The 25,874-nt window shown below is 40.5% G+C and overlaps 2 protein-coding genes across 3 annotated transcripts in view; both read left to right on the top strand.

Moving 5' to 3' along the window:
- The window catches only part of CREB3L2 (cAMP responsive element binding protein 3 like 2), a 329,774-nt gene that overhangs the window by 134,123 nt on the left and 169,777 nt on the right, over window positions 1-25,874 (top strand). The window lies entirely within an intron of this gene.
- DGKI (diacylglycerol kinase iota) overlaps window positions 14,609-25,874 on the top strand; it is a gene marked incomplete at its 5' end in the record, with an annotated part of 450,403 nt that continues 439,137 nt past the window's right edge. For both annotated transcript variants that reach the window (XM_082846809.1, XM_082846808.1), the window contains one exon: window positions 14,609-15,012. In XM_082846809.1, the coding sequence (XP_082702935.1) occupies window positions 14,609-15,012 (404 nt within the window). The remainder of the gene's footprint in view (window positions 15,013-25,874) is intronic.

The following is a 25,874-nucleotide window of genomic DNA, read 5'->3' as shown; positions in this document are numbered from 1 at the left end:
CATATGCCTGTTGAAAGTGGTGATTCAGTTTGAGGAAAACAGTGCTATTCATCACACATAAATATTGTGATTTTGAATATCTGGGTTGTGTGCTTTTGTACTGTATTTGAAATTTTTGGGGGGGTCTTTATAACTAATATAAAGACTTTTGCCTTGTTTTGCCAAACATAATTAAAATTATAATAGAAAGAATTTAAATGAATCTGCGGGAGTCTATAAGAATCTTTTTTCCTTTAAGAGAGTTCAGTATATGAGGGAAGACTGAGAAACAGTAGTATGAACTATGAGTCAAATAGGAGTTCAAAGAAATGTAACACGAGCTGCTCTCACACCCCTTGGATAGCAGTGTTGGACAAGGAAGGTTACATTACCACAATCCAATTAAAGACCTGACTCGCTTGAAAGAAAAGGGGAAATGCCCATGTTCTCACGCGCAGCTCCCTAATGGTGGATTGGCCTGGATGAGTATTGCTGACTGTGCTTGGCTCGCCCAAGGGACTGTGAATAATAACAAAACCAGACCTCTGAGCATTCTGTTTTTGCTGCAAGCAAACTCTGGTCCTAAGAGCACGAGCATTTGTCCTCAGGGAACTTTTCTCATTCCAATCAGCATCATCTGAGGGAGGCAGTCGGAAAATGGAAAGCTCTTTGGCAAGTAATTCCACCCTGTAATTCTTCATTATCTTTGATGAATGAAGAGGCAAGAGCAAGCTCCAACGTCCTGAAATCTGGAACAGGGATGGCATCTTAGTGTAGAAGCTCCATCAAGAAGTTATTTCTTCCCTTGCCTTGCAGTTGCCCCTGCCTGACTCCTACTCATTTGAACTCATCTTCTTAGGAGAATGTATGTTCCTTGCTCAAGGTCTGAGACGTAAAGTCAAAGACAGATTTAATAATTTGTGGTCTCAGCATAAATTTATTTTAATTTTTTATTTTAATTTATTTTTTTTCCCTCAAACATGGTTTTTAACCCCTTGTTTCAGAGGATTTCCACAAGCAGTTTTTAAAAAATTTTTTATTGTGGTAAAAAAGAATAACATAAAATGTACCATCTTAATCATTTATATGTTTCAGTAGTGTTAAGTATATTTACATTGTTGTGCAGTGAATCTCCAGAACTTTTTCATCTTGCAAAACTAAAACTCTGTATTCATTAACATTCAGATAACTCCTCATTTCCCCCTCCTCCTGGCCCCCGGCAACCACCATTCTATTTTCTGTTTCTGTGAATTTGACTATTCTGGGTATCTTGAGTAAGTGGAATCATACAGTATTTGTCTTTTAGTGACTGCCTTATTTCATTTAACATAATGGCCTTAAGGTTCATTTATGTTGTAGCATATATCAGGATTTCCTTCCTTTTTAAGGGTGAATAATATTCCATTGTATGTATAGACCATATTTTGTTTTTCTATTCATCCACTTGGGTTACTTTCAACTCTTGGCTATTGTGAATAGTACTGCTATGAATGTGGGTGTGTAAATTTCTCTTTGAGATCCTGCTTTCAATTCTTTTTGGATATATACCCAGCAGTGGAATTGCTGGGTCATATTATAATTTTGTTTTTAATTTTTTGAGGAATTGCTGCAGTATTTTCCATAGTGACTATACCATTTCACTTTCCTGCCAACAGTGGACAAGGGTTCCAATGTTTCCATATTCTTACCAACAGCTTGTTATTTTCTGGGTTTAAAAAAATTTTTTTAATAGTAGCCATTCTAATGCATATGAGATGAAATCTCATTGTGGTTTTGATTTGCATTCCTCTAATGATTAGTGATAGTAAGCATCTTTTTATATGCTAGTTGGCCATTTGTATATCATCTTTGGAGAAATGTTCATTTAGGTCCTTTGCCCATTTTTTAATCAAGTTATTTGTTGTTTTGTTGTTGAGTTGTATAAGTTCTTTATATATGCTGGATATTAGCCCCTTATCAGATATATGATTTGCAAATATTTTCTCTTATTCTATAGGTTGCCTTTTCACTTTGCTGATTCTGTCCTTTGATATACAGAAGTTTTAAATTTTGATATAGTCCAATTTATTTATTTTTACTTTGTTACCTGTGCTTTTGGTGTCATATCTAGGGCATATTTGCCAAATCCAAAGGTATGAAACTTTTCCCCTGTGTTTCTTTCTAAGAGTTTTATAGTTTTAGGTCTTTCTTACATTTTTGGTCTTTGAACCATTTTTAGTTAATTTTTCTATAAGTGTAAGTGTTATGGATTGAATGTTTGTGTCCTCCCAAAATTCATATATTGAAACCCTAACCACCAGTGTAGAAGGTGGGGCCTTTGGGAGGTAATTAGTTTTATATGAGGTCATGAGGGTGGAACCTCCATGATGAGATTAGTGTTCTTATAAGAAGAGGAAGAGACATCAGAGCTCCCTCTCTGCCATGTAAGAATACAGGCAGAAGGAGGATGTTTACAAACCAGGAAGAGGGCTGTCACCAAGAACCGAATTGCTGATACCTTGATCTTGGACTTCCCAGCCTCTAGAACTGTTAGAAATAAATGTCTGTTATTTAATCCACCAAGCCTATGCTATTTTGTTACAACAACTAGGGCTGACTAAGCAAGTTCAAATTCATTCTTTTGCATGTGGGTAGACAGTTTTTCCAATGACCTTTGTTGAAGAGATTATCCTTTATCCATTGAATGATATTAGCACCCTTGTTAAAAATCATTTGCTCATATATGTGAAGGTCTACTTCTGAGCATTTTTTTCTGTTCCACTGTGTTATATGTCTGCCTTTATGCCAGTACTACACTCTTTTGGTTACTATAGCTTTGTAAGGAACTTGAAATCAGGAAGTGTGAGACCTCCAACTTTGTTTTCTTTTGCAAACTTGTTTTGGCTATTCAGGGTTCTTTGAAATTCCACAGTACATTTTAAGGTAAATTTTTCTATTTCTGAAAAAAGTGTCCCTGGAATTTTGATAGGGATTGCGTTAAATCTGTAGATTGCTTTTGGTAGTATTGACATCTTAACAATATTAAGTCTTCCAATTTGTGAACACAAGATGTCTTTCCATTTATTTGTGTCTTCTTTAATTTCCTTCAACAACATTGTGTAGTTTTCAGTGTATAAGTCTTTCGCCTCCTTGGTTAAATTTATTCCTAAGTATTTTATGCTTTTTGATGCTATTGTAAATAAAATTGTTTTCTTACTTTTATTTTCTGATTGTTCATTGCTGGTGTGTAGAAATGCAACTGATTTTTGCATGTTGAATTTTTATCCTGAAACTTTGCTGAATTGATTGATTCATTCTAACAATTTTTTTTTGTATGTGGAATCTTCTGGATTTTCTACACATAAGATCATGTTGTATGCAAACAGAGATAATTTTACTTCTTCCTTTTCAATTTGGACACCTTTTACTTCTTTTTCTTGCCTAACTGCTCTGGCTAGAATTTCCAGTGCCATGTGGAATACAAGTGGCAAAAGCAGGCATCCTTGTCTTTTTCCTGATTGTAAAGAAAAAACTTTTAGTCTTTTGTCACTGAGTATTATGTTAACTTTGGTTTTTTGTTTGTTTATTTGTTTTAATATGTGAGCTTTGTCATGTTGAGGTTTCCTTCTATCTCTAGTTTCTTGAGTGTTTTTTTTAAATCACCAAAAGGTGTTCAATTTTATAAGATACCTTTTCTATGCCAATTGAGGTAATCACATTTTCCCCCTTTCATACTGTTCATGTGATGTATTACATTGATTTTCATATGTTGAACCATCCTTACATTCCAGGAATAAATCCCACTTGGTCATGGAGTATAATTCTTTTAATGTGTTGCTGAATTCTGTTTCCTAGTATTTTGTTGAGGATTTTTGTATCAATATTCATCAGGGATATTGGCCTATGACTTTCTTATAGTATCTTTGTCTGACTTTGACTCAGAGTAATGCTGGCCCTATAGAATGAATTTGGAAGGGTACCCTCCTCTTCAATTTTTTGGAAGTATTTGAGGAGAATTGGTATTAATTCTTCTTTAAATGTTTGATAGAATTCACCAATGAAGCCCTCTGGTCCTGGTCTTTTCTTTGCTGAGAGTATTTTGATTACCAATGCATCTCATTACTAGTTATAGGTCTGGTCTGTTCAGACTTTCTATTTCTTCATAATTCAGTCTTGGTAAATATAACAAGTATTCTTGATTTAACCTCTCCCTTGCAAAACTTGTGTTTGATTAGCAGGAATTTGATATACTAGATATGGAAGTCTTGAGCAACAATTTATGACATATAGATAAGACCATGTTAAATTCCATTAGGTTCTTTGTGTTATGAGAATTTGCCTAAAATTTCTAGAACTATTTGTTTGTTTCAACTTTGATTCTACCATTTCCCTCAATATCTATAATTAATTTGTTAAATACTTTTGGTTCTATCTCAGTAATATCTCTCAGATATTTATTCCTCTTTCTAGACCACTGCCACTGCCTTAGTTCAAGCCTTTAGTATTTCTTGCACAAACTATTTCGATAACCTCATAACTTGTCTTTCTGCCTCTTCCTGTTCAGTTTTGTCCTTCACACCTCTATAGATTTCTAAAACAAATCTAAATATACTATTTTTCCTACCTAGGAATAATCTGCACGTTTTATTTGCTTATTCCACAAAGTTCAAAATCCTCAGAGAATAGAAGGATTTCTCAAAGTGTCTGTAACTTACCCCCCAGCCTCATCTACCTCCACTTCTCCCTTGCTCCTCCATTCCAAGTCTATGCCATATCAAAGTATTTGGCATTTTTCAGCACACCTGGTTCTTTTTATTATTCTTCACTTTTGCAATGTACTATTTCTGGACAGTGAAATTCCACTCAAATCTTCAGAAGTAAGGCAAAAGTCTCTTCTTCCCTGGGTTCCTCAGACATCATCTGTTAGGTCCTCCAAGATCATACTCCAAGACATTTGGAATCTAGTAGAACATAAAGCACTTATGTCAATATTGCTTATAATTATTATCCTGTTGTTCACCCCACAAAACTCTGATCCTCACAGAGTAGCGTATTATCCCCAACTTATCTTTGAAAACAGTACCTAGCACACTGTCCAGTATAGCAGTACAGAGTGACTACTTAATAGATGCTTATTTAATGAGTAAATGTTTATTGTGGGGAATGAACAACATTAAAGAAGACCTGAACACTATCCTTGTTCTCCACTGGCTAGCTATGTGAACTTTGGTGAGTCACTTAACTTCTCTAGGTGTTTCTTCATTTCTGAAATGAAAGGTGGGGACAGACAATCTCCTAAATTCCTCCCAGCTCTGACATCGTATTATTGCCATTTTTAGTTGTGCAAAAGACAATCTTAATCATTAAGATAATTTTGTTGTCCATGACATGCAAGGGAAATGAAAACAAAACAATCTTAATCATTAAGATAATTTTGTTGTCCATGACATGCAAGGGAAATGAAAACAAAATTTGTTTAAGTCATTTGACTCTACATTTCGTGTTCATTCTTGAGAGTAACCATTCTAATCTTAATGAACTTTCCTAATATTACAAAAATTCATCTGTTTTCTGAGTTAAACTGTTTTATGACATTTATTTAAATTAAATATCTATTTAAATTTACAGTGATTCTAAACCAAAAGTTTATGATACCTCTGTCCCTGGTAGGAATACAAAAAGATATTTTTGAAAGAACATGGTATTTAATAAAATAATATTTATCATCTAAAATGTCTTATAATTATAAAATTATAACAGTATAAATAATTTTGAAAAAATTGAGTCATCTCAAAACCAATTATTTTTCTACTTGTGCATTCCTTTTCTGCCTTATCTACCCATATTTTATATAGTTTCAATAATGTTGTTATTCAACTTCATATGGCAGTGTTTTCATTTAGTACATCATCAGCAATTTGTATGACAAATTTGCATGGATCCATAACTATTATTTGGGGGATCTGCATGATAGTCCTTCAATGGACATTGAAAATTTTATTTTCCTATTGTTTATCTGTTAGATCACTTCCTCATCATTATAAATCATTCTACAACAAATATTTTCCTTTCCTTACTTCTTCTTACTTGGGATTTTTACTTAAGATACATTTTAGAATTGGAATGATTTGATTAAAGAGTAATATTATTAACTTCATAGTTAACTTTGGAAATTATTCACAAAATACAATTGGGGAGGGGGCTCTCACTGAACTACCCTGTTTGATTTAGGTTATTATGAATATTTCAACCAATATATTGATTTTTTTTCCTGAATTCATTTGTGCCAACTAAAAGTTAGAAATGCATTTAGCTGCAAGCAAATAAAAAATCCAGTCAACAGTGGCTTAAACAGATAAGAGTTTAATTTTCTTTTATAATAAAAAGTCTAGTAATAGATGGACTGTCTTGGGCTAGCAACTCCTCAAGGAAGTCATTAGGGACCAATGTGCGTTACAACTGACTTTTCCATTCTTAGTAAATGATTTGCCTCTTCATGGTTGTAAAATGGCTATTACACATCTAGGCACTGAATTGAAGAAGGAAGATGGGCAAAGGACTGAAAGGGCAAATTATCTTTCTGTACTAGTAAAACATTCTCCCAGAAACCTCATCTGGTTATTTTGGATTTAATCTCATTGTTCAGAACCAGGTCACATAGTCACACTTCACTGCAGGGCAGTTTGGGAAGGAGTATTTCATTTGTGTATCTCTGTAGTCTAGGAAGATGAGGGAGAAAGGGGACATGAAAGATTTTGAATAAAAAGGCTTTGGGGTCTGCCACATGGCTTTCATCACTTTCAGTAAAAAAGAAAGGAAATGGTTTTCATTTATTACAATTAAATAGTAAAGTCTTTCAGGAAATTTACTGAATTGTGTCCATCTTTGAATCCTCAGCATTAGCATACTGCTTCTATAGGAGAGGCTGAAGAAGTGTTCGTATATGTTGAAAAAGGAAGGATATGATTTTTGGAAATTAGGGTGGGTTAATTAAAAAGTCACATTAGATTAGCCTCATTTTCTCTGATAGGGTTTCTTGTCTGATACTTTGGGGAAATGTAATAGAAATAGAGTGTTGCACATAGTCCCTCAATTGAAATTTGTCCACAAATAGAGAAATGCAGATAAAAGTTCAGCTCAATGTTTTAATTGGGATTTTAATAACTATTCACAAAAGTTATTGATTAATAGACCACTAGAATGTTTAGCACCAAAAGAGCAGAAAGAGAGAGGTCTTTAGTTTTCCCCTGATGAATTGCTAGCGCCTAGAACAGTATATATCACTGTTTAGTGGTTGCCTGTAAAACCAATGACTATCAGCCTGGATCGAGGTTTCTAGGGGTACACCATTCATTCTGTTTCTGACCTTATCCTTTTTCAGGAAGTTTATCGGCAACTTCACAGTACATTGCAGATCAGATCTGCTCTTGATAGAGAATCAGGAGGGATTGTGAATGCAATGAATGACATACTTCAGATCCCCAAGACTCTTGGATGGGTGAATGATGGTCAGAACACAGCAAGGGGAAATTTAATGAAAATAAATGTTAATTCCTTCAATTTGGCCCCCAAACCAGCTGCTCGAGTACAAGAACATTGTAAATTATGTTATTTCTTCTGGGTGCACAAACAGAGTAAGGAATAATAATGAAAACTAAGAAGAAATTTATGACATACCCTGTTGAAAATGACATACCCTGCTGAAAATGACTGAGTTGTCTTAGAAAGTAGTGAGTCCCCATAACTGCAGTTGTTCAAGGCTGTAAAGGATCATGTGAAGTGATGCTGTGGGAGTACTGTGCATGGACGGAAGGCTGGATTGGATGAGTTTAAGACCCCTTTCATCCTGGAGAAATAATAGCTCTATTTTAATTTAAATCTAGCTTAGAGACTGCCCATGCTAATAAGTTCCTATTAATTCCTATCAATAGAACATAAAAGATTGTTCTCCAGTCTATTTCAACAGGTATCCATATTTTGTATGGCAGCTTCATATTTTGTATGCAACGGTGTAAGCCTGAGAATCTTGGGTTTTTTAACACACAGTCCTCGTACAGATCTCTCCTTTCCTTATTGCCTAGTAAATTTACAATCCCAGCACCTTCCTGACTGGCCCTCTGATTCTCTTTCTAGGCCCATGAATGTTAGATAACATTTATTCATTCATTCAATAAACATTTTTAATGTACCTACTGTATGTCTTGTAGTTTTGTTGAAGACATTAGCTAAGATACAGCTCATGTTCTAAGAGGAGAAAACAAAGAAGTAAATAGTAGAATTTAGACAGTGGGAAGTGCTGTGAATTTAAGAAAAAAACACACAGTTTTGTGTCAGCTATGGCTAAGAAGGGCATTTTAGGGAGTGTCAGGGAGGCTTCTTTGAAAATGTGACATGAGAGGTAAGACCTGAACGATGAGAAGAAGCAGAGTGCCCAGGACCGAGTTTATGTGCGTCTCCAGAATGATTGGCCCCTCCTGTCCCCCCAACCTATTGTTTCTTTTCTGCTTAATGGAAAGCCTCCACCATTGACATTGACGTTGCCTGATATCCTAACTCTTCCAGCTGTCTCAGCCTCCCCCAAGAAGGGCTGGACTCAGGGAGTGGCAGGAAGCTCAACAACTTGATGCTCAAGTTTTAGAGTTTCCTCCCATCACTTCCAGAAAGGACTAAGAACTCCAGCTGTGTGGCAGGATGCTGGGTTCCCCAGGAACATAACCTGGAAGGGAGAGTGAGTCAATTCCCTAAGGGACAAACTTCAACCAATGAGAGACAGGAGTCAGGAGACAGAAAGAAACTGGCAGAGAAATGCCCCTTCTTCTTGCAGACAGAATGTTCCCAGATACAGTGATGATGTAAGTTCTGTCTGGACGAAGTTCTGGTGACCAAGCAACCAGGTATGTTTATTTGTGAGGATGCAGCCATCTCATACTCACCACCTTGAATTTATTTTCCCTCTTTTTCTGCCTTACTTCTCTTTTCCCTTCATAATGTCCTGGGACTACAATTCTCCGTAAAGCCTTGGCTTGTACGCTTTGCCTAAGAATGTGTTTTCTAGGGAACCCATGCAAAAACAAACATCATGTAAAAATATTGGGATAGAGCCATGGTTTCTGAACGCCATGGAGGAGCTCAGGTCTCTGCAGTGAATTCACAGGGGCATTGAAGGATATTTAAAAATTTCAGGGCAAACAGTGATACTCAACCTCTGTTAGACACCATGCAAACTACTATAGCTGGTTGACAATTTCCACACCGGATCATGCTACATTATTTTCACTGACGTTATTATCTAGGCAGAGCTGGGTGTTCAGTGGTTGCTCTGATAAAAAGCAAAGTGGTATCTATTATGATTCCAAGGTTTGAGAAGTTGTATCATGCCCATTACTATCTCATTAGTAAACAATTGGGGCTATTTAAGGATGAAATACAAACATTACCTTTTTCCTTTCAATGTATATGTATCACTTTTTTAAACAGCAACGAATGTTGTCGAGGCATAAAATGGTTATTCAATCGTTAGCACTTAACTACCTAATAAACCTAAATGTTCGGTTCTTCTTTTGGTCTAGAGGTTCCAGGAAAAATAATTACTGAGATGCTAAGTGTTCTGTAAACTGAGAAAGTTTGGGAATCTTTGAGGTAGAGCATTCCAGGCAGCAAAAGTAGAAAGTATAAAGGTGGTAGGCGGGAATAAGCTTACACACGTCAGCTCCAACCTGGAAACTTCCTTTAATTTTTTCCTTTACTGACAATATTTTCCAAAGCTCTATTAACCTTAGATTGGTCTTTAAATAACTTAGACCCTAAATGGTATGTGTCTGTGTGTGTGTATGTGGTATATGTGTGTTTTGTGTGGTTTATGTGTGTTACTTGCTTTCTATAATAATAAATGATTCTGTATTATTTCCTGAAAATTCTTAATCACTACATACATTTTTAAAATGTTAGACATGATGTTCTCTTTATTACTTGTCTTGCTGGCTAATCTAAACTCTAAAAAAAATTGTTTTTCTTTCTTTAAAATTTCCTGCTTGAGGCTGTTTTGATCAGGCCTAGAATTTGGGAGACTCAAGTTTGGTATGTAAGACTGCGCTGATACCTACGTTAGAATGAACAGTAATTAATAATAGGAAGATAAGGTAAGGAGCCCACTAGTGGGGCATGGCTTTGGACCCGGTGATGGAGAGTTTTTCCAGGGGAGGTCTGAGATGAGAAGCAGCGTATTTCAGTATACCCAGAGAAGCTCATTTTCTTGTGTATGTACTTACGTTCCTCCAAATCATACATGATATGTTTTTAAACCTGAACGTCCATTTCTTTTCCTGTGATTGGAGTGGTTTTGACCTATGCCCAAGGATTCCACTTTTTAGAGTCAACGTAACTAAGAAGTTGAATGAATAATTACAAGGTTGCTTAGTGACCACTGAAAAACAAGAAGGAAAATAAATTGTCTAAAAGGATAACTGATATTTTAAGTAACTTCTCAGAAGGCCACCCCACAACAAGAATTCATTTGTCTTATGCTGGAACTATTTGTGCTTCTCTGGTGTAAGTTTCTTTCTTTCTCTCTGTCTTAAAATCGAGTGCATGTTCAGTGATCTTTTTTTTTAACCTTATTTTCCTTTGTGTAGCAGCGCATTGTTGTTGATAGACTTTTTTTTTAACATCTTTATTGGAGTATAATTGCTTTACAATGGTGTGTTAGTTTCTGCTTTATGACAAAGTGAATCAGCTATACATATACATATATCCCCATATCTCCTCCCTCTTGCGTCTCCCTCCCACCCTCCCTATCCCACCCCTCTAGGTGGTAATAAAGCACTGAGCTCATCTCCCTGTGCTATGCGGCTGCTTCCCACTAGCTAGCTATTTTACATTTGGTAGTATATATGAGTCCATGCCACTCTCTCACTTCATCCCAGCTTACCCTTCCCCCTCCCCGTGTCCTCAAGTCCATTCTCTACGTCTGCATCTTTATTCCTGTCCTGCCCTTAGGTTCTGCCCTTCAGAACTAATTTTTTTTTTTGATTCCACATTTACGTGTTAGCATACGGTATTTGTTTTTCTCTTCCTGACTTACTTCACTCTGTATGACAGACTCTAGGTCCATCCACCTCACTACAAATAACTCAATTTCGTTTCCTTTTATAGCTGAGTAATATTCCATTGTATGTATGTGCCACATCTTCTTTATCCATTCATCTGTTGATGGACACTTAGGTTGCTTCCATGTCCTGGCTATTGTAAATAGTGCTGCAATGAACATTGTGGTACATGACTCTTTTTGAATTATGGTTTTCTCAGGGTGTATGCCCAGTAGTGGGATTGCTGGGTCATATGGTAGTTCTATTTGTAGTTTTTTAAGGAACCTCCATACTGTTCTCCATAGTGGCTGTGTTCATACACTCTTTAAACATGCAAATACACACCTGATTGGTCCATCTGGCTTTCCTGTTAGCCTGGAAGACATTCTGTCTCCTGTTGGTATATATTTATTTAATCAGGCAAAACTCAAGATTCTAGCTAAGGCCACTCAACTCTGACTGATTATCACTGTTTTCTTATGTATCTTTCCTGAAATATTATGTTTGTAGCTATCCTCTCTTTTTCTGTAAATGGTAGCATACTAAGTACGCTGAACCCGGTGTTTTTTTAAGTTATATTTTTGAGATGGTTTTATATCAATACCTTATCAGTTTGCCTTATTCCTCTTAATGACTGCAGAGAATTCCATTATTCAGGTGAATGATAATTTAAGTAATTAGTCCTATATTAACAAACATTTACATTGTTTTTAGTCTTAAATTTTTAGTGTACACTTTCAAGGATATCAGAGAACAGATTCCTAGAAGCATAATTGCTAAGTCAGTTAGGTTGGCATTTCAAATATTGGTGGATCTCTCCAAATTTCCCATCAGAGACTATACCAAACTCTACCAACAATTTGAGAAAGTGTTGGTTTTCCTGCCTCCTCAGCCAATACCATCTATTTTCAAATTGTTTATTCTAAAAAGTGGCATCATATTATAGTTTAAAATTGAATTTATTTTAATTTTTAATTAAAGTATAGTTGATGTACAATATTGTACCAATCTCTGCTGTACAGCAAAGTGACTCAGTTATACACGTATAGACATTCTTTTTTTAAATATTTTTTTCCATTATGGTTTATCACCAGATATTGAATATAGTTCTCTGTGCTAAACAGTAGGACCTTGTTGTTTATCCATCCTATATATAATAGCTTGCATCTGCTAATCCCACATTCCCAGTCCTTCCCTCCCCCACCTGCCTCCCCCTGGCAACCACAAATCTGTTCTCTATGTCTGTGAGTCTGTTTCTGTTTTGTAGATAGGTTCACTTGTGCCATATTTTAGATTCCGCATATAAGTGGTATCACATGGTATTTGTCTTTCTCTTTCTGACTTACTTCACTTAGTATGATAATCTCTATTTGCATCCATGTTGCTGCAAATGGCATTACAATATTTCATTCTTTTTTATGGCCGAGTAGTATTCCATTGTATAAATATACCACATCTTCTTGATCCCTTCATCTGTTGATGGACATTTAGGTCGTTTCCATGTAGTTAGCTAGGCTAATATTAGGGATGGGAGGAACTCAGAAAAGGAGGCAGTGGACCCATGCATGCAAAGATGGGAGCAGAGAGAGCAGAGAGCATCTGGGACTGGTACACAGTCCAGTTCAGAGTGACACTATCAGGACAGGGTGGAGGGGAAGTGGGCAGGGCTGGCACACCACCCACTAATGTGGCCTTGAAAATCAGTGAAGGGGTTAATTGAACTTTGCCCTAACGACAATATGATGTCATTGGAAGACTTTTAGGTAGAGGAAAACATATCAGAAGTCTCTGGGGGGTTGAGCTAGAGAATTGATTGGAGGAGGGTACGGAGAGCTGTAGCAGGAAGGAGGAGTTAGGAAGCTGCCTAGTAATTCAGGTAAGATGACATTTCCTTGGTGTCATGATACACTAGGTCGTCACAGATCTCATTTAACATGACTGTTGAAGCACCTAATATGCCCATTCTCCTCTGAAAATGGAGCACGCTGCATGGGGGGTGGCGGGGGGCTGAGGGGTGAGGGGCAGAGACCTATAATCAGGCACCCTGGGTGTAATACCTGGTTCTGCCAATTTCTAGTTGCATAAGCCTGAGCAACGGGGAGCATACATTTGAGGGGTAGAGTAAAAAGCACAGAGATAGGCATGCAAAGTGCTTAGCACAACATCCGTCATGTAAAAACCAGGGCTTAATAAACACTAGCTGTTTTTAAAATTACTTTTATTATTATTACCTTTCCTCACTCCACTCTGGAAATGCCCTGACCCTTTGGCTTATTATAATGTACACATGCAGCAAATTACAGAATGAGGGAGTTGAGAGAGCTCTGAGGTATCTTACTCAATCTCCTAATTCTAGTCGTGAGAAAATAAAGGGGGGGGGGGAATCAAGCGACTTGTTTGGGGTCAGCAACACCGACCTGAAATTCTTCCCTGGTCTGGTTCTCTCATTGCCTGTCCATGTATTGAATACGCATGGATTTTGGTTACTACACTTAGCCTTCAGTATAAATCTTTCTCGTGTTTGTTGACAGCAGTGATTCTTGCGTGAAAATTCCTAATTTGGAAAACTATCTGTCTCACACACTTTGTTGCACAGCATTCAAACCTCATAGAGTTTTCAGTAACCTTAGAAACAAAAACAAGAGACCGGTGGACAATTAAATCTGCAGAGACGGCAAGCTTGGCTTTGTGTCGGCAGCGGGGTCCGCAGAGGTTGGAAGCCCCTCCTCGAGCGGGCCCTTCCTTTCCTTTCCGCTCTGCCGCGGCAGCGCCCAGCGCTCAAGTCCTCACTTTGCCTCCTGGATTCTCTCAGTCTTTCTGCTTCTCTGAGGGGCCTGTGATCCGATTCAATCTATGAACAACTGTTTAGAAAGATCTTTCTATGTGTAAGGAAGGCTCTGGGCTGGGGGATTCAGGGATGAAAGCGTCCCAGACCTCGCCCTGCGAGACTAGGTAGGCGCTTCGCCTGCATCTTAAACTGGACCTCCTCCTCATCCCTTAATTTACCCTGCTCACGAATTCTCTCCCAGGTTCGCCCCGACCACGCGCCCGCTGCATTCCCCCCGAGGTTTCCCACGTAGGGAGGCTTCTGCCAGGCTCCGGCTCTGCACGGTCGGGTAGCGGCGGTGGGGAGAATGCCGCCCTGGACTTCAGGCATCAGGGGACGGGGACGAAGGTGGGCGCTACCGCTCCCGGGCCGGCTGCCTGGGCAGGGCACCTCTCCCTTCCCGGTCTCCGCTTCCTCGTGTCTTAACCGGGGTGCGGCACGCTGCCCTCCGAATTTCCCTCCGAAGCTCTCCTCTCTTGCTGCCAGTGTCCGCGCGCCCCCAGCCCAGCGCCTCCTCATCACCTGCCCTCTATCTCTCCGGCGACCCGACGCCTCAGGGCAGAGTTCAGGTTCGGCCCTGGCCGGTGCCCCCGATTTAGGAAAAGGCCAGGGGGGCGGGAGGGCGCGGGTTTGCAGCGGGGAGGGAGGGGCAGGCGGAAGGAGGTGGCTTCTGATTGGTCGGGGAGGGGGAGTGGAGGCACGGAGTTTCCCACAATGCCCCGGTGCGGGGCCGCCTTGGATGGATGCTGCGGGAAGGGGCTGCCATTTGCCGCCCCTGCCAGCGGCGCGCAGACCTGTTCGCTCTCCGGCGGTGGCGGCCGCCGTCAGCGCTGTTCGTCTGTCCGGCTTCTGCAGCGGCGCCGCCTCGGCTCCCTCCGCGGCCGCCGGAGCGGTCGCCATGAACCCCAGCTCCTCGGCGGCAGAGGAGAAGGGGGCAACGGGCGGCAGCAGCAGCAGCGGAAGCGGCGCCGGGAGCTGCTGCCTGGGCGCCGAGGGCGGTGCGGACCCGAGGGGCGCGGGGGCAGCGGCGGCGGTTGGGGCCGCTGCCCTGGAAGAGCCCGGGGCCGCCGGCCCGAAAGAGAAGGACGAGGCGCTGGAGGAGAAGCTGCGGAACTTAACTTTCCGGAAGCAGGTCTCTTACAGGTAGGAACGCGAGCCCGGCAGCCGGGAGGCAGGTGCCGCCGCGGGGTGCGAGACCCTCTCTGCGCCCCCGAAAGGCGCTTCCTCGGACTTGGGGGCACCTGGCGCCCTCTCTCTCTCTCTGCCTCCCTCCCTCTCTCTCTTTCCTTCTCCCTCCCCCTTCTGGGCTATGTGTTCACTTCTCATCCCATCCTTCTGGGCTGGAGGGAAGCTACGTGCGCCAGGTTTCCCCCCCGGAACTGGAGAGAAGACTGAGTCCCTGAGGTCAGAACAACAACAGTAAAAATGCGTGTGTGTTTGTGTGTGTGTGTGTGTGTGTGTGTGTGTGTGTGAGCGGGGTGCACACACACATATGCCAGGTTTTCTTGAGAGAAGTCCTCAAAGTTGTCCCTACGCCGGGGTCATCTTCAACCACTCCCCCTACCTTGCCGATTTCACCGGGTGAACATTTGGCACTAACTTGATACTTGAGATCACGGACAGGCAGAAAAGAACAGCGTTCTATCCTGAAGAGAAATCCTTATGGAAGTTGAACCTGCATTGAAATATCCCATTAAGGAAGAGTCGTTGTGAATCTGTGTCTGTAGATACGCAACTGGTTCCGGAGGGTCACACGTACACGTGGTCTCTCCCTCTCTCCTGGGTGTGCCCAGAAGGACGACTTGGGAAGCCTGCTGGCGAGCAAGGGATGGGGGAGAGAATGGGGCCGTGCTTGCCCCTAGGATGGGTGTATTTACAAGACAAGGACAGTGTGGGGTAAATGGCCACCGAATGATGCCAAAAGACTACCCCAAATTGTGTCAGGATTCACGAATGAGAAATGAGGATCCAGTAGGTTCTCTCCTCCCCCCTGCCCCCCACCTTAAGGCAAGAATAAAGATATTGATAGATTTGGAGAGTTTTGGAGACCCTTACTGCTTGTTAATTTTAAAAGTTGAGGTGATAAACAAGCATAGAATTACAAAGATGTGCACCTCCTTGGCCCTGGAGTATTTCTTGAAAAGGGGTCAGTAAAAGCATCCTGTGACCCTCCTCATTTTAAGTTAGCAGTCCTTTCCAGAAGTGCTTATAAAGTTTTAAGCCTGTCACACCATGTGGTGTTATGTAAGCAAAAGCAGATGACAGAGGTGTGTGGGTTTGTGAGGGTGTGTGTTGTATTTCTGGGAGCATGTGTGTGAATCACCGGGATCCCCATTGGCATTGCCTGGACTGGAGGCCGCGGTCACTAGGGCATGTGCTCTGTGTCTCAGTGTTGGCGCCTGACGACTCCGAAACGGCCTTCCTGGGGAGGGTGTTACGCCCTCATCCCCCATGTGCGTTTTGTTCACTGTGCATTGAGGGAGTTTCCCACCTGACTTGCTCTTTTAGTTACTCATGTAGATCAGGACGAAATGGATCTTTCTCTTTATAGTTTTGGTTTCTAAAAATAGACACGTGGTGGAGAGTGAGGTAGCTCTAGGGAGGTATGCTAGGACACAGGCAGTTCTACTTCTTAGCTATGATGGCCTGTCTGGCCCTTAGGGGACCAGGGGCTACATTCAGCCTAATTTAGGAACTGCGAGTTGGAAGGGACGGTTGATAATGCAGAGCACATTGTGGGTCTGGGCTCCTGGGCCCAGAATCGTTCCTGTGTCGTTGGTATTCATCATCGTGACACCTCACTGGGTAGGGCTACAAAGCCAGAGTTTGCAAGGGAAATCATTTCAGCTCGCTTCTTGGCAGGGGTCATTCCCTGAGCCTCTCTCTTGGAAATGAGTGCTCTGTGAGGCCGTGGCTTTCTGGGTTGCATGCTCACACATGCATGTGTAAAGGTGTGCACACGCAAACATAGACATCGACCCAGAGATGCGGTGTTTTTCTAGGAAAAGGATAACACCGCATCTGCCTTACAATCCACAGAGGTGGATCCCACTTTGTGAACATCATTTCCTTTTAAATAAAGCTTTACAGTCCCCAATTCAGGAAGGCTCCTGCAACAGCATCACCTCAGGTGGCTGGTTAAAAATGCCCACCACCCCACACTTACAAAATCAAGCTCTCTGTGGGTAGGAATTTTTAACAGTCTCCTCAGGCAATGCATAAGCACACTAATATCTGAGGATTGCTGCTCTGCTCCATGTTTCCAAAGGCTGAACAACTGATCTTTGAACTCATAAGCCATGCCCAGCCAAACAAGGCCAGGCAGTCCCAAAGTCAGAGAAAAGACAGCAGAAGGTAGGCATTTCATCTGGCACGTGTTTGTCCTGGGTAACCTGGAGAGTGTCTCCATTTTGATGACGATGATGATTTTTTTAGAGTCATGGTGAATGGCCTACCCATTCACCAGGGCAGCCATTTATGTTGGACTCAGTTGTAGCTGGGCCTGGCCATTTCGCTGGTGGGTTAAGGAATGGTCTGAAAGAAAAGAGCAGCTTTGGCTGGATCTGGGCATTGGCTTCTCAGTGAGGACCACATCCCCTCACTTCTGGGGGGCACCTGAGGATGGCTTCCGGTGGAAGTTGATGGAGAGGGGTCAGGAAGACCTCACAGAATGGAATCTAAGTGAAGGGGTTGAGTTAGGGTGTGAAGTATGGCTGCTGTGTAAGGGGGATCATTTGAGGTGGGGAAGAAGAGATCTGCAGGTGGTCAAAAAAATCTTTTGAAGAACATGGGTATTTGTGGAATGACACTTGACAGGAGAGGAGAAGGGGGCTGGGGGAGATGGTGTGCGTGTGCGTGTGTGTGTGGGGGTCTCATCTGCTCCTTCTGTTGCTAAGGAACATATAAGCTAGGGTTTAAAAATAAATGAGGAGTGGGTGGGCATATGCAATGACTCCTGTCTTTTTAGGAACCAGAGCCCTTTACAGAAAACCTTTAAATAACCATTTCTGGAGGCAGATTATTCATTTTGCTCGACTTTTACTTTGTTAAGTAAAATAAACTCCTTTATATACCCCTCGATTTCCCCTCATTATCTTCTCTCTCTTTTTTGGGGAACCATTTTCCTCATGAGAATATTTCCTTTATTTCAGGTTCTGCTCCCCTAGAGCAAATAGTCTCCGTAGATTGTAAAGCTGAAGGTTTTAGAAGGCAGTGCACGTGAGCTGGTACTTTTCTCTTAAAATTACTACTTCCTTTTTCTTTGCAAATTATGGTGCTGCAACAGATACATATGTGCCGATGACTATGTAATGTGTAGGAACTGTTTTTTTTTAACCACTGTAAGAATTCCCATTAAAGTCAGTAAAATTTTTAAAAAATCATTTAGAAACATGCAGGGGAGGGGAAGGAGAAGGTAGCTGATGTTCACTGTCTTCTGTGTACAGGCACTGCGCTAAGTATTCTTGCATGTTATATCTTATTTACTATTCAGTGACAGTTTTATGACGTGATTATGGTTATTTCCATTTTATAAATAAATGGACCTGAGGCTTAGACCTGGGGTAAGAGGCAGCTTTAAACCCAGATCTGACTCTAAATGACATTCTCTTTACACACCATCATGCTTCACTAACCATTCACTTCTGGCTCGAACTCTTCCCTTGGGTATCTGTGTTTGTATGGGTGTGTGCAGCGTAAGCTGTTCTTTGATCTCTTCCATAATATATCACAGGTCATTATTTATTATCTCTTGTATACTTTTTTCTTTGGGCCATGTCCCTTTGGCCATATAATTTTAAGTAACTCCTCTACTCTTTCTGAGATAGAAATGAATATAAATTCATGATCACCAGAAAATATATTGCTTTTGCTTCTGAGAACAAAACCACCTGCATGACACCTGCCATCTCTGTGAAGATACCCAGGTTAGAATTTTATACGCCTTTTAATAAAACCTACACAGGAGTTGTGTAGGTGAACCTAGATCTAGGGAAGAGCTGGCCCATCTGTACCTCTTTGAGCAGCACAGAATAACTGTTGAAGTGTGATTTTGTTTGTAAGGAGGACTGGACAGTTACCATTACTTATGAGTTAGTAATGCCTGTGCTTCAGTTTCTCTACTTATAAACCAGGATGGTAATACCAGACCTTCCTGAAAGGGAGTTTTTGGTATGAGATAAAAGTAGCAGCAAGGAGCTTTTACTTCTTAGATTATGCTGCAAGGTAAAAAAGGGTCTATCACTCTTTACAGGTTGATAAGAACAAAGTATTTCCGTTTTGAGTATTATCCTGCAACACAAGATTGTGATTTTTAGGAAAGACTATTGGAATGTTGAAAGCCAAGTAGGAGAGCATGGACATTGTTCTTCCTTGTATGAGAATCAATGTTGTATGGGGGGAAGTTTTCTTTTCCTGAGTATCAGTATGAAGCATCCTCCTTTGTAAATACTTTTATTTTATTTTTGAATTTTTTTTCTGCTCTTTACACATTTGTTTGATATTTAGAGACTTCAGGATCAGATTAAAACCTTTGTTCTAGATTCTCTACCTACTGCCCCTGGACTAGAGTTTCCTCTCTGTGAATGGGAGTTGAGTTGAGGAAAGAAGACAGGTTCTCTTGTCCAAGCCTGCCTGGAATAGTGCTTCTGGAAGACAGAGCTGCGGGCTGGACATGAGAAGTGCTGGTGGTCACCCCCTCCCTGGGTGAAACCATATCCCTGGATGGGGAGCAAGGTGGAAAGGCAGCCCTGCCTTCTTGGTGGCATGTGCCTGGAGAAGACCTTCCTTCACACTGAGCTGGGGAAAGGAGGTTTTTAAAAATTTGGCTTTTGGAGGCGTCAGCGCAGCCATTTCTCACCAGGCACTCTGATCTGAAGTGCTGGGTGTAAGGCCTCAGCATGAAGCACCTTGTGAACAAGTGAAACTAGACAAAGCACAAAGGAAAAGAAAAAAAAAAGCAAGCTGCAAACCCTCTGAAACAAATGCCTCTGCTCCTTTAGCTCTTGGCGTCTTGGAGGTTGACGTCTTCAGTGGATTCTCCTATTGCAGGGGAACCTTCAAGATGGCGGAGGAGTAAGATGTAGAGATCACCTTCCTACCCACAGATACATCAGAAATACATCTACATATGGAACAGCTCCTACAGAACAGCTACTGAACATTGGCAGAAGACCTCAGACTTCCCAAAAGGCAAGAAAATCCCCACATACCTGGCCATGTGGCTGATAGGGTCCTGGGGCTCCAGCTGGGTGTCAGGCCTGAGCCTCTGAGGTGGGAGAGCTGAGTTCAGGACACTGGACCACCAGAGACCTCCTGGCCCCACATAATATCAGTCGGCGAGAGCTCTCCCAGAGATCTCTGTCTCAACGCTAACACCCAGCTCCGCCCAATGGCCAGCAAGCTCCAGTGCTGGATGGCCCGTGCCAAACAACGAGCAAGACAGGAACACAACCCCACCCATTAGCAAAGAGGCTGCCTAAAATCATACTAAGTTCACAGACACCCCAAAACACACCACCGGATGTGGCACTGTCCACCAGAAAGACAACATCCAGCCCCACCCACCAGAACACAGGCACCAGTCCCCTCCACCAGGAGGCCTACACAAGCCACTGAACCAACCTTACCCACTGGGGTCAGACACCAAAAACAATGGGAACTACGAATCTGCAGCCTGTGAAAAGGAGACTCCAAACACAGTAAGTTAAACAAAATGAGAGGGCAAAGAAATATGCAGCAGATGAAAGAGCAAGGTAAAAACCCACCAGACCAAACAAATGAAGAGGAAATAGTCAGTCTACCTGAAAAAGAATTCAGAGTAATGATAATAAAGATGATCCAAAATCTTGGAAATAGAATGGAGGAAATACAAGAAACATTTAACATGGACCTAGAAGAACTAAAGAGCAAACAAACAATGATGAACAACACAATAAATGAAATTAAAAATTCTCTAAGGGCTTCCCTGGTGGCGCAGTGGTTGAGAGTCTGACTGCCGATGCAGGGGACACGGGTTTGTGCCCCGGTCTGGGAAGATCCCACATGCTGTGGAGCGGCTGGGCCCGTGAGCCATGGCCTCTGAGTCTGCGCGTCCGGAGCCTGTGCTCCGCAACGGGAGAGGCCACAGCAGTGAGAGGCCCACATACCGAAAAAAAAAAAAAATCTCTAGAAGGAATCAATAGCAGAATAACTGAGGCAGAAGGACGGATAAGTGACCTGGAAGACAAAATAGTGGAAATAACTACTGCAGAGCAGAATAAAGAAAAAAGAATGAAAAGACTTGAGGACAGTCTCAGAGACCTCTGGGACAACATTAAATGTACCAACATTCGAATTATAAGGGTCCCAGAAGAAGAAGAGAAAAAGGAAGGGTCTGAGAAAATATTTGAAGAGATTATAGTTGAAAACTTCCCTAACGTGGGAAAGGAAATAGTCCATCAAGTCCAGGAAGCGCAGAGAGTCCCATACAGGATAAATCCAAGGATAAACATGCCAAGACACATATTAATCAAACTATCAAAATTAAATACAAAGAAAAAATATTAAAAGCAGCAAGGGAAAAGCAACAAATAACATACAAGGGAACCCCCATAAGGTTAACAGCTGATCTTTCAGCAGAAACTCTGCAAGCCAGAAGGGAGTGACAGGACATATTTAAAATGATGAAAGGGAAAAAAGTACAACCAAGATTACTCTACCCAGCAAGGATCTCATTCAGATTTGACAGAGAAATTAAAACCTTTACAGACAAGCAAAAGTTAAGAGAGTTCAACACCACCAAATCAGCTTTATAGCAAATGCTAAAGGAACTTCTCTAGACAGGAAATACAAGAGAAGGAAAAGACCTACAAAAACAAACCCAAAACAATTAAGAAAATGGTAATAGGAACATACGTATCGATAACTACCTTAAATGTAAATGGATTAAATGCTCCAACCAAAATACATAGATTGGCTGAATGGATACAAAAACAAGACCCATACATAGGCTGTCTACAAGAGACCCACTTCAGACCTAGAGACACATACAGACTGAAAGTGAGGGGATGGAAAAAGATATTCCATGCAAATGGAAATCAAAAGAAAGCTGGAGTAGCAATTCTATATCAGACAAAATAGACTTTAAAATAAAGACTATTACAGGAGACAAAGAAGGACACTAAATAATGATCAAGGGATCAATCCAAGAAGGAGATATAACAATTGTAAATATTTATGCACCCAACATAGGAGCACCTCAATACATAAGGCAAATGCTAACAGCCATAAAAGGGGAAATTGACAGTAACACAATAATAGTAGGGGACTTTAACACCCCACTTTTACCAATGGACAGATCATCCAAAATGAAAGTAAGTAAGGAAATATAAGGTTTAAATGACACATTAGACAAGATGGACTTAATTGATATTTATAGGGACATTCCATTCCAAAAACAACAGAATACACTTTCTTCTCAAGTGCTCATGGAACATTCCCCGAGAGAGACCATATCTTGGGTCACAAATGAAGCCTTCGTAAATTTAAGAAATTGAAATCGTATCAAGTATCTTTTCCGACCACAACGTTATGAGACTATATATCAATTACAGGACAAAAAAATGTAAAAAATACAAATACATAGAGGCTAAACAATACACTACTAAATAACCAAGAGATCACTGAAGAAATGAAAGAGGAAATAAAAAAATACCTAGAAACAAATGACATTGAAAACACAATGACCCAAAACCTATGGGATGCAGCAAAAGCACTTCTAAGAGGGAAGTTTATAGGAATACAATCCTACCTCAAGAAGCAAGAAAAATCTCAAATAAATAACCTAACCTTACACCTAAAGCAATGAGAGAAAGAAGAAGAACAACAACAAAAACCCCACAGTTAGCAGAAAGAAAGAAATCATAAAGATTAGATCAGAAATAAATGAAAAAGAAATGAAGGAAACGATAGCACAGATCAATAAAACTAAAAGCTGGTTCTTTGAGAAGATAAACAAAATTGATAAACCATTAGCCAGACTCATCAAGAAAAAAAGGGAGAGGACTCAAATCAACAGAATTAGAAATGAAAAAGGAGAAGTAACACCTGCCACTGCAGAAATACAAAGGATCTGGAGAGATTACTGTAAGCAACTGTATGCCAATAAAATGGACAACCTGGAAGAAATGGACAAATTCTTAGAAAAGCACAACCTGCCAAGACTGAACAGGAAGAAATAGAAAATATAAACAGACCAGTCACAAGCACTGAAATGGAAACTGTGTTTAAAAATCTTCCAAGAAACAAAAGCTCAAGACCAGATGGCTTCACAGGTGAATTCTATCAAACATTTAGAGCAGAGCTAACACCCATCCTCTCAAACTCTTCCAAAATATAGCAGAGGGAGGAACACTCCCAAACTCATTCTACAAGGCCACCATCACCCTGATACCAAAACCAGACAAAGATGTCACAAAAAAAGAAAACTACAGACCAGTATCACTGATGAACATAGATGCAAAAATCCTCAACAAAATACTAGCAAACAGAATCCAACTGCACATTAAAAGGATCATACACCATGATCAAGTGGGGTTTATCCCAGGAATGCAAGGATTCTTTAATATACGCAAATCAATCAACATGATACATCATATTAACCAACTGGAGGAGAAAAACCATATGATGATCTCAGTAGATGCAGAAAAAGCTTTTGACAAAATTCAACACACATTTATCATAAAAACTCTCCAGAAAGGAGGCATATAGGGAACCTACCTCAACATAATAAAGGTCATATATGATAAACCCACAGCCAACATCATTCTCAGTGGTGAAAAACTGACACCAATTCCTCTAAGATCAGGGAAAAGACAAGGTTGCCCATTCTCACCACTATTATTCAACATAGTTTTGGAAGTTTTAGCCACAGCAATCAGAGAAGAATAAGATATGAAAAGGAATCCAAATCGGAAAAGAAGAAGTAAAACTGTTGCTGTTTGCAGATGACATGATACTATACATAGAGAATCCTAAAGATGCTACCAGGAAACTACTAGAGCTAATCAGTGAATTTGGTAAAGTAGCAGGATACAAAATTAATGCACAGAAATCTCTTGCATTCCTATGCACTAATGATGAAAAATCTGAAAGAGAAATTAAGGAAACACTCCCATTTACCATTGCAACAAAAAGAATAAAATACCTAGGAATAAACCTACCTAAGGAGACAAAAGACCTGTATGCAGAAAACTATAAGACATTGATGAAAGAAATTAAAGATGATACAAACAGATGGAGAGATATACCATGTTCTTGGATTGGAAGAATCAACATTGTGAAAATGACTCTACTACCCCAAGCAATCTACAGATTCAGTGCAATCACTATCAAACTACCAATGGCATTTTTCACAGAACTAGAACAAAAAAATTTCACAATCTGTATGGAAACACAAAAGTCCCCGAATAGCCAAAGCAATCTTGAGAAAGAAAAATGGAGCTGGAGGAATCAGGCTCCCTGACTTCAGACTATACTGCAAAGCTACAGTAATCAGACAATATGGTACTGGCACAAAAACAGAAATATAGATCAGTGGAACAGGATAGAAAGCCCACAGATAAACCCACACACATGTGGTCAACTAATCTATGACAAAGGAGGCAAAGATATTAAATGGAGAAAAGACAGTTTCTTTAATAAGTGGTGCTGGGGAAACTGGACAGCTACATGTAAAAGAAGGAAATTAGAACACTCCCTAACACCATACACAAAAATAAACTCAAAATTGATTAAAGACCTAAATGTAAGGCTAGACACTATAAAACTCTTAGAGGAAAACATAGGCAGAACACTCTTTGACATAAATCACTGCAAGATCCTTTGTGACCCACCTCCTAGAGAAATGGAAATAAAAACAAAAATAAACAAATGGGACCTAATGAAACTTCAAAGCTTTTGCACAGCAAAGGAAACCATAAACAAGATGAAAAGACAACCCTCAGAATGGGAGAAAATATTTGCAGACGAAGCAAGTGACAAAGGATTAATCTCCCAAATATACAAGCAGCTCATGCAGCTCAATATAAAAAAGTAAACAACCCAATCCAAAAATGGGTAGAAGACCTACATAGACATTTCTCCATAGAAGATATACAGATTGCCAACATACCTATGAAAGCATGCTCAACATCACTAATCATTAGAGAAACGCAAATCAAAACTACAATGAGGTATCACCTCACACCAGTCAGAATGGCCATCATCAAAAAATCTACAAACAACGAATGCTGGAGAGGGTGTGGAGAAAAGGTAACCCACTTGCATTGTTGGTGGGAATGTAAATTGATACAGCCACTATGGAGAACAGTATGGAGGTTCCTTAAAAAACTAAAAATAGAACTACCATATGACCCAGCAATCCCACTACTGGGCATATACCCTGAGAAAACCATAATTCAAAAAGAGTCATGTACCACAATATTCATTGCAGCTCTATTTACAATAGCCAGGACATGGAAGCAAACTTAGTGCCCATCAACAGATGAATGGATAAAGAAGATGTGGCACATATATACAATGGAATATTACTCAGACATAAAAAGAAACGAAATTGAGTTATTTGTAGTGAGGTGGATGGACCTAGAGTCTGTCATACAGAGTGAAGTAAGTCAGAAAGAGAAAAACAAATACTGTATGCTAACACATATGAATGGAATCTAAAAGAAAGAAATGGTTCTGATGAACCTAGGGGCAGGACAGGAATAAAGATGCAGACGTAGAGAATGGACTTGAGGACACGGGGAGGGGGAAGGCTAAGCTGGGACAAAATGAGAGAGTGGCATGGACTCATATATACTACCAAATGTAAAATAGATAACTAATGAGAAGCAGCCGCATAGCACAGGGAGATCAGCTCGGTGCTTTGTGACCACCTAGAGGGGTGGGATAGGGAGCGTGGGAGGGAGACTCAAGAGGGAGGGGATATGGGGATATATGTATACGTATAGCTGATTCACTTTGTTATA

Source organism: Leucopleurus acutus (assembly GCF_964270905.1).
Source record: "Leucopleurus acutus genome assembly, chromosome: 9".
NCBI lineage: Eukaryota > Metazoa > Chordata > Mammalia > Artiodactyla > Delphinidae > Leucopleurus > Leucopleurus acutus.
The sequence above is the reverse complement of the archived record's forward strand: the minus strand, read 5'-3'. Positions and strand labels throughout refer to the sequence as shown.